The 10,386-nt window shown below is 28.4% G+C and overlaps 1 protein-coding gene across 1 annotated transcript; it reads right to left on the bottom strand.

Moving 5' to 3' along the window:
- Positions 1 to 8,604: 8,604 nt before the first annotated feature.
- LOC113560067 lies at positions 8,605 to 9,871 on the bottom strand. The gene is made up of 2 exons (XM_026965847.1): positions 9,730 to 9,871; positions 8,605 to 8,819 (listed from the first exon to the last, which is right to left on the bottom strand). Exons 1-2 carry the CDS (start codon positions 9,869 to 9,871, stop codon positions 8,605 to 8,607), a joined length of 357 nt encoding a protein of 118 aa, XP_026821648.1.
- Between the last annotated feature and the right edge of the window lie 515 nt (positions 9,872 to 10,386).

Below are 10,386 nucleotides of genomic sequence, written 5' to 3'. Positions count from 1 at the left end.
TAAAGCCGAGAAAATGTTCGAATCTCACGTATTGCTATTGACCTTCGGCTTATTATTATCAGGCGGTCGGTGCCGTGTTCTGTGACTGACTATATGCACGAAGCCCCAGACATGCAATCCCCGAAGAATGCATGATTTTAATAATTTGATAAATAATATTAGGTTAATGAATATGATAATAATAACATTTTAATTTGCACTTATTGAGCACAGCACAAACACAATGAATTTAAGAATAAGATATAATATTTTAAGCCTTAAATTGTTAAATAGGTTGTAACGGACCAAATTCAATTTTTTATATTAACATATTATTATATGATGCGATAGCGCTCTCCGTCCCGCGGACCCCTCTGCCAAAGCCCGAAGACGACACCGATCTACTTAAAGAAGTGCACACACACAATCACCCATTGCCCAGTACCCATGGTTCGGAGTGACTGGCCGTCAATATATTAATTACTAATTAGCCATCACTTAAAATATTCAATATAGATATACCGGCCATGTAATATCATATAACCATTATGTAATGTCGTCGACGTATTTTGTCCGGTGCATGATATGGTAAACGTAAAACTGGTACGGTCTAAAATAGTCAGTGTCCCAAACTTTTATCAAAAAAAAAAAAAAATAATAAAATATCAACAATTATTTTTAATTAAATTTAATTTTAGCGACGATCGATAGGAAATCACGACTCACGAGTGACTGCGATTGAAAATAATACGATAACGATAAGATACGATAAATATATATTAATCGATCATTGTCACCAACTATAATATACAGCAAGTTCTCACCAGTACATCATTCGCAATAGTGGATTAAGTGTGTATATTTTTGACTTAAACAAAAGTTATACCTAATACGTATCATATAATGGACAATTTTGAAAGAGGCAGGTGAGTTAATAGTACATCAGAAATATTTTTATGTGGTTTTGAGGAAGAATAATAATTCTATAAGGTGGAAATGCACACAAAACACAAATTTTTAAATGCCCGGAAAAACTAACAACTAATTTGATCAAATCGGTAAACTATAATATTTCGGTTTCCAAATCTCGCCAATGGGTTGGCGACATTACCATTTTTGTCAATGTACGCTCCACACACCGAACCTGGGGATTACATTGTGCGAGACGTTACAAGGTCTAAACCAATAAATTATTTAGTTGAGTTATAACTGAGAAATGTAATATTCACGTAATAAAGTATACTGTGTACTGAGTATATATATATATTATTAAAGCGGCAACGAAATTATGACGTCATGTGTATTTTTCATTAACTATACCTATGGCTTGCTAAATAATTGTTGTGAATATTTTTTAATGGTATTTCTGTATTCATCTCATTTAATTAAACACTAATGCTTTATTTTATATTTTTCTTAAAAAGTGCTATAGCACCGGCGGCTCAGATTACTTAGCAGGACCAATACAGGTGAAGTACGAAATCAGAGATGCGTAATGTACGAACTTTTGTCAACCAGCAAATGCCTCACACCTGAAGAATTGCTGATTACAGTCATTAATTGGATCTCGCTAACTGACTGCAATTCATATATAGAGGTAAATAAATAATTTTTATATATTTTTATAATATCTCTGGTACAAATTTAGCATTTTATAATTCTATTAAAATACGAATTTAATATAAATAAATAGGTACTTAAGACATGAATATAGACGTATGTTCTGCGAGAACTTCTAAGTATAAATTCATAAATAAAGCACATAATAATGTACTCACTTAATAGTTAATATAATATAAAAATTATAAATATAGAACATAATAAACGTCGTACCATTATGACAACATCAGACGCCAGTTAAAAAAAGCGCTAGAGTTCTATCATATTATTATCGTTTATTCAATGGATCCATTATAATTCCATTGTTGTTACAATATGGATAGGTATAGTAGTACTCATCAAACCATACTTAATGTATAATACCCGCTTACTTATTATATTATATTTATATATATTATTCTACTGTACGTGTGTATGCCACTGAACACCTTATAAACGGTTGGACTGATTTGAATGAATTGTTTTGTATGCGTTTGGGTGACGCCCTGGATGGTTTAGATTCACAAATCAGCCCGAAGTTAATTATTAGTGCACCCTTTCACTGCTTAAGGAACCTCTGTACAATATTTCAAGTATTTTTAATTGTTTAATAATTGTTTGATATTTTTTCTAAGCGGTTGCTAGGATACTAAAAATATCAAAAAATAAAAAAAAACAGAAATTTTTAAGTGAATATTTGATAAAAAGTTGATATATCGGAAATATCGTCTATACACCAAATCAGAGAACCAAAAATATTATTTATCCTCACGCTCAATGTTAGCATAAGGCAACCAAACTTAAGACGGGTGCATTTTATAAGGACGACGAAGTGCACGGGGACAACTAGTTGTTATATAAATTGTAATAATATGTACATTGACCATTGGCGCCTACACAGAATGTTAACAAAAACGTCGTCTCTGCGACGCCACTGCAGACTTCTCCAAAATATGTCCCATAATACATCAGTTAATAACGCCCCGCTGAGGTGGTCGATTTTGAACACACGAAATAATAATGCGATAGATTGTTCCGAAGTATAAATGCGTACCTATACAATACCTACATCTGGCAGTTAGCTTGACATTTTTTCTTAAAAATATATTTTTTACACGAGTAGAAAAAATACAAATTGTTTGATTTTACAGAATCAATACAGATAATATATCCTGGATGTGTATTAAATACCCTATCGGTTTTTCGTTATTTTATTTTATATTATTTAATTATTTATTATTATGGTATATTATATTGATATTCCGCGGTAATATATTTTATACGTAATCAGCTTCTATTTTAGTGTGCAGTACCGAAATGCGTGTGTAATATATGAACTAAAAAAAGTATACGTGTATTAACCAAAGTTTTTAGAGTTTTTACTTATGTGAAAATATATAAGCCATGTAGTAAAAATTGTAGTATAGTTTGGTATTAAATATATCACAATATCACTATTACAGTAATACAAAAACAGTTCTTTTATTCTAGTGAATATGTTTAGAAACATCTCATACAGGGCTCCCATATGGGGGAGTCAGAAAGACCCATGGTACCAAGGCCCGGCGTTCGCCTTCAAGGGATATTAGAAAAATGTTTTAATACTTAAAATTTTTTCAAGTATAATTTTAGGATTTTTTTTAATCAACTCGAAAATCATATTATGCTAAATCTGTGGCTTATGATAATATCTTAAATATTATGATATCACACAAATATTAATAACTTGAAAACAATCTTTCCCAAATTAGTACCCAAAGTTGGTTTATTTATAAAATGTATACACGTAATATTATTTTTATAATAATTTATTAGTGTAATATTAAATGAAAGAATGTTTCTCTAGACATAAGTTAGTTTTTTATTTATATATTATATCGTGATATTATCATATACTTATTTTGTGTAAACGACAAACGTGCAGTTCTACACATAGACAATAGAAGACATATTAATATATTTATTAATTTATTAATATGTTTATGGTTCTACACTGTCAGTAATGTGTCACACTAAAAGTATTGGTATTATTTACAGATTTCATAATAACTAGCCTAATAATAACTATAATACGAATAAAATGTATAATCTGAAATATAAGTAATATTTGAACTTAAACAATAACTGATAAAAAAATTTAGTTGATATAGAAAAATGAATTCAAGTAATAATGTGTATTAAGTATTATAATTTATAAGTTTACCAGAAGTCCAGAACTATACATACATACATTAAAATATTATACAGTATAAGTTATAGCGATCACACTATTTTGTTTTTACCTAACAAATGTTTTATAACTTTTGTTTTCGAGATTTTAACTTTTAACATACATTTTTAGTGTGTACTATCAATGGTATTATGTATCTACATGATATTACACATCATGTTTTCAATTCTTAAGGGATAACTATACATTTGTTGGTATTTTATTTTTCAATTATCTTACTCTTATAATCTATACACAAAACTAGTATTTAAGGTGTATTCATATAAAAAAATTAATTATTATTAAAAAGGAGCTCGAATTTAGTTCTGTACCAGGGCCGAAAATGTGATGTGGCCGATGTAGAGGCCTGATCTCATACATATAATATATATCAATATATTATTATATACTGTATAGTGCAGTATACTTACAGAATCTTGACACCCATTGTGATATAGACCCCACCAAGTACAATAATAATAATGTACCTATACAAATGACACTTTTGTATTTTACCTTTTACAATATGAAGATTTATATACTCGGATGATGGCGACAATGATTTTTTCTACGGTGAACATCGCACGACGTGCACTATTATGGAAACTTTTTAAAATAGTAGGTTGGACCTACTTAACAATATACATTCTACGACGTAGGTACCGAAATATTATTTCGATAAGCAATATATTTTTCGAACAAAGTTACGCAGTCGGACATTTGAATCCCCTGTACCATTTATACATATATATGCAGACGACACACGTGCACTGAAAGACTTTGTCGTCTTCATTGTGTTTCTCGTTCCTTTATTCTACCTTGTATAGCAATAAGTAAAATAAATCGATCTCTGTACAATTCTTGCTTATAGAACGTGTAACCGTCTTCTTTGCATGTGGGTGGTATTTGTACCATAGCTACGTATTTTATACGTATTGCAATTTAGGTGTTATTGTTACTTTCGACGTTTTATGCAATGCCCTATGGCCTCTTAAGAATTGGTAACTGACGGGTCATTTTATAAATGAAACGAATTATTGGAAATATATATTGAGACGGGTCGTTACTCGTTGCTTTCAGTGCATTAAACTGGTTATTTTTCGATAATAAAGTCGAGAAAATGTTCGGACCTCAGAAATTGCTCTCAACCTTCGACTTCTTATTATCTCGCGGCCGGTGCCGTGTTCTGTGACTGACCATATGCACGAAACCCCAGACATGCAATCGCCGATGAACGAGCAATTTTAATGTGACAAATAATAAGTTGGTAATAATATTAGGTAAATTAAAATAATAATAATAATTTTTTGATTTGCGCTTATTGCGCATAGCGCAAACACAATGAATAAGATATAATATTGCAAACCTTAAATTGTTAAATAGGTCTAAACCAATAAATTATTTATTATAATACATTTTTGTTCAAATAAAATATTAAAAAATTCCCCCTCATAGCACATGTTAAGATGCATCATAACTCATATTTTAATATTTTGAAATATCACGCCTAAATATTACAAATGTTACAATAATTAACTAAATATTAGTTAGATATAATTTTTAGCAGGTATATTTATTATTTAGTTAATAATATATATTAAAAATCAATATATTTTTAGTGTCAGATAAATGCAGTTGTAGACAATGAATATTGGATACAATAATTGTATTACCACAAAATGTCAATGGTACCTAAAAGAAGATACTGTATTAAATTGTAGTATAATTTTATATTGTATAAAATGTAAATGATAATATATAATATTTCATTAAATCAATAAATTACATACCTTTGAGACAATTGTGCTTTATGCTTATACATTAACAGAAATAAGCTACTATTATGACAAAAGATGCCTGTTGAAAAAAATAAGCTAGAGTTCTATTATATTATTATCGTATATTCAATGTGTCCATTATCATTCCACTGTTGTTACAATATGGATAGGTATAGTAGTACTCACCAAACCATACTTAATGTATAATAAACGAAGGCATTTCCGCTCTATATAAAATAATTGAATGTACATTTCTGTTTCACCATATAAGGGAACGTGATTTAAAAGATACCACATTCGTATGTATTGTATTTTTAAATCCATTTTTGATTATTTTTGATCGGAAAAATATATTAGAAGACACCCGCCTTCTTATTATTGTTATAGAAATTGTAATAATATGTCCATTGGCCCCTACTATATAGAATGTTAACAAAGACGTCGTTTTTGCGACGCCACTGTAGACTTCACCAAAATATGTCTCATAATACATTGGTGTTGAAATAATACCCTATTGTGGGTGGTCGATTTCAAACACACCAACAAATTTTGCGTACCATCTGTGCAGATGTATAAATGCGTATACAATATCTACATCCAGCCGTTAGCTTAACATATTTCTTAAAAATATATTTTTTTTCAAGTGTAAGAAAAATACAAACTATTTCATTATATTGAATCAATAGATATGTCTTAGACGTATTTTAAACACGCTATCGGTATTTTATTTAACTTAAAATCATATAAACTGTTAATCACGGAATAGAAACAAAAAAAACGTATTATTTTGTTTATATTCTGAAGGTGAAAAATGGATACTATATAATATATATGTATAACTGTATAAGTTTCAATTTTTAAAGTATATAGCATAGTGCGATTGGGTATAATATCAATATAATATGTAAATATTTAAATGTTTTGTTTGTACGATAATCAAAAGCACCAGACTTGTTTATCAAACCACGAAAAATCGTTAAATATCATATAATTTTATTTTTTATTTTAAATATTGTGCTGTTTAATGTTTTTTATTTTGTTTTTTTATGATTATGAGTGTGTGATTTAAGATTCGATTCGTGAAACCGGCCGTCAAAATGTGTTAACTTGACATTGTTTAAGAATAAAAAATATTTTTTGATTGATCGTATTAATGTATAATATGTCAATATTCACTAACAACTTTAAACCTCTCCATTTTCCACAATTAAAATAGATTAAAAAATCTAATTACGTTCAGTGAAATAGCAATTAGAAAATTTAATAGAAAAATCTTTATATAATAAACTTGATATTTAGTTCTTTATATATTAAGTAAATTAAGTTATAAGTTATTGAGGCCGTAAATTAAAACTTATTGATGATTATGAATTTAATTATTATTATTAATTATAAAATAATTTATTTACTCTTGAGCAAAATTTAACAAACAGCATTTGTTTAATACTGCATATTATTCACCAAAATACATAATAAAGTTTATATATTGATTTTTATTAATTGAGTGTTGGATAACTATTACACTCCAGAAGCCTAATTAATTAACATAATATAAATCTTATGACAGAAAAATGTTACATAATATCATTTAATGTATTTATCTGAACTTATTGTCTATATAATAATACTTATTATCTTTGAATAACAACAAATATGGACATGAAAATTTAAATAATATACAATAATACATATGGTTATGTGAATTGTATACCTATGTGTTTATAATAAAATGTATATAATAGGTATAGTATTTTTAAGTAGCTTAAGGTACTATTATCCTGTAGTGCGCAATATAAAATATAAAACTCGCTCTGCTGTATAGTGGGGGTGGAGATAAGGTAACTATAATGGATGTGTTAAATTTAAATGCAATGATGGAATCATTACATCTAAACAAAAAACGATTCTGAAAAGAGATAATTTGTCAGTCTAGGATATATTTATTACCTATATTTAAATTGCAATATATATAAATAAATATTTTTTTTAATAAAGTACTTTATGTTTCTCAATTACTAGTGAAAGTTTCCAATTTCTATGACTTATAAATTTGACGAATATTACCAATTCATATTTTTAACTATTTATAAAACACTCAATACTCAAGTAAGTGCTTGAAACCTTCACTACTAGATTAAGAAAATTTTGGAAATAAATTTTTATTTAGCATTTTGAATATTCAATTATTTAATCTAAGCTGATATTTAATAATTACTAAAAAAACATATGTTTTTATGATATTTTAGACCAACATTAGCAATTTATATTTTTAAACTGTTTATAAAACACTGATTTCTCAAGTTAGTGTATTGGAAACTTCACAACTAGATTTAAAAAATTATACTTATTTTGCACATTAAACATTCAATTATTTAATCTAAGCTAATACTTCATAATCACTAAAAAACATACGTTCATATGATACATTTGACGAATATTTCCGTTTCAAATTTTTTACTGTTTGTAGAACACTCAATTCTGAAGGTAAGCTGGAGCTTAAAAAATGGCCAAAAAACTGTCTAGACATCCTTCAACATATTTCTATCAACGATCAAGTCATGAAGTCGTCATTTGACCCAAAAGATAACTGTTTGGTTAAAATCTTAGGTCTTCATTAATTAATATTGCTCATTCATTAATATGCTACCAAAGTGATGATGTTGATGAATAATAATTTTTTTTGTAAAAAATTCAATTCGAAAAACAATTTGATGTTTACCATCAATATTGTTTCTTTTTTGGGAAATAATTCTTGAAATTTCAATTGCTATTAGTAGTATTATTTTTAAAACTAAATGAAATTAATAAATGCAAATTGGTTTTTTTTTTGTCACATAGTACACCTGATAACTTCCTATGTTCTACGGAATATAGAAGTATACCTCTATATTATATATTGATTTTAAATAGACAACAGAATCAATTATAATAGTCAATTATTAATTAATTATGTATAAATAAATTTATTTAGTAGAATAAATCAATGTTATTAATAATTTAACATTTAGCGTCAATTACATGTAATGTTTATGAGTATTTTTATTTAAGTATGGTGTAATTGAATTTCATGCCATCCATAGACCTCCTTCTTCTTATTGGGCTGCCTGTCGTTCCAAAGTATTTATTGTTTTTTGCAAATGGTTCGACGGGATCCCAGGCTTTAGGGGGATGTCCAAAATCTGGGTCGCTGTACCCTGCCGTTGTTGTTGTTGGATCCGAATTCCAATTGCACCTCTTTTTCCTTTCACCCATCACTTGTAAATATATTATTAGATTAACATAATTTATTTTCATGAAGCGATATTTAAAAATTCGACAATATTGGATAGATAGGTATAAAAGCAATAAGTACCTGCGTGCCAAAGTGTTAATAAAAAATAAATAAACATTTAAGTATTTCATATTTAAGAGTAAGTTAGCGCAATATTTGTTTTTTCTCTCGTATCCACATACGACATATTATGTAAAACGTTTTCACCTAAAATCAATTTTGGTGACTGAGTTTACTATGAAAAAAATCACAACGATTGTAATTGAAAAAATAATCTTTTACAAATTTTTTACTGTTTTCTAAAAAATAGTATTTTAATTGATGTTCAAATTTTAATATCATATTTAAATATTAAAAAATGCTTTTTCTCACATTTGTTAAATATTAAAAATATTTTTAAATGATTTTTAAGAATGTAAAATAATGTTTTATCATTTTATTTAGAATGGAAAACTGGTCGTTTGAATATTTTATTAATGTTTATTAATTAATGAATGAATCATTTTCCAACTTTTTTTTAAACATTTAAAAAATTTTTTTTTGCTACCTGGTATAATACAGCTTAAAATTAAATATTACCAAGTATATATAATAGCTAATATCCTCAGCATATTATATTATTTTATTGCCGATTTACCAATATTATTATTTTTGTATTTTAGTGGAGGATGATTGTGAAATATTAGATTGTATAATGTGTTTATGCACTATTTATAACAATCAAATTAGAAAAAAATATATACAATTAAAAGCAAATCAATAAGGTATAAAATAAAAATAATAATATTGGTAATGGTTAAATAAAGTAATAAGTCTAACAATAAATAAAAATATACATGCACAAAAAATAATATCTATAAATATTTTATAACGATAAAGATTATAATTTTTACCTTCTAGATTTGGGAACTGATGCTGCGCTTCTACCGGTTTTGTCTGCGGAATCGTGTCGGGTGCATCATGGGTCGGCATCGCTTGTATATAGATAGCGACTCCAAGAATCACGAATAAAATTGCAATGGTAGATAATTTCATGTTGATGCAGAGCTGAAATGATACGAAAAATGTTATTGGAAAAATTCCTAAATAAAATATATACGACAGGCAAGAGAGTATAAAAAATATGTCACGAGACAAAAAAATTATGTTCGGAAATCGCGAAGTACTTACACGAAAAAAGTAATCTTGAAAATAAAGGTGACTATTGAGACATAAATGACGATCGGCGCTCCTAAGCACCCCCTTTTATGTCCTGGCAGCGGCGGCGGCTTCTTCGGTGTCGAAGTGGTGGTGGTGGTGGTGGTGGTGGTGGTTGTTTCCACCACCGATTACGCGTTGAAGGCCTATAAGGACAGGAGCCTACCGGAGCATCGGGGGTGAACTGAAATTCTATTCGGTGAACTGCCCTCCGACCTTCCTGCTCACCCATCGATCGGTCAACCCACTCAACCACCCTCATCGACAAGTACTGCGAACAAATACAGACATGCGCACAATGTCAAACACTCTCACTAACACACATACATCTTTACAGGGGAGTTTCGGCGGCG

This window comes from Rhopalosiphum maidis, chromosome 3 (genome assembly GCF_003676215.2).
Source record: "Rhopalosiphum maidis isolate BTI-1 chromosome 3, ASM367621v3, whole genome shotgun sequence".
Taxonomy (NCBI): domain Eukaryota; kingdom Metazoa; phylum Arthropoda; class Insecta; order Hemiptera; family Aphididae; genus Rhopalosiphum; species Rhopalosiphum maidis.
Note: the sequence above shows the minus strand (reverse complement) of the source record. Positions and strands in the feature narration are given on the sequence as shown.

Coding starts and splice junctions, on each gene's coding strand:
- LOC113560067 (XM_026965847.1), bottom strand. CDS start 9,871: ATGAAATTATCTACCATTGCAATTTTATTCGTGATTCTTGGAGTCGCT. Junction 8,820..9,729: donor TCAGTTCCCAAATCTAGAAG/GTAAAAATTATA, acceptor TATATTTACAAG/TGATGGGTGAAAGGAAAAAG.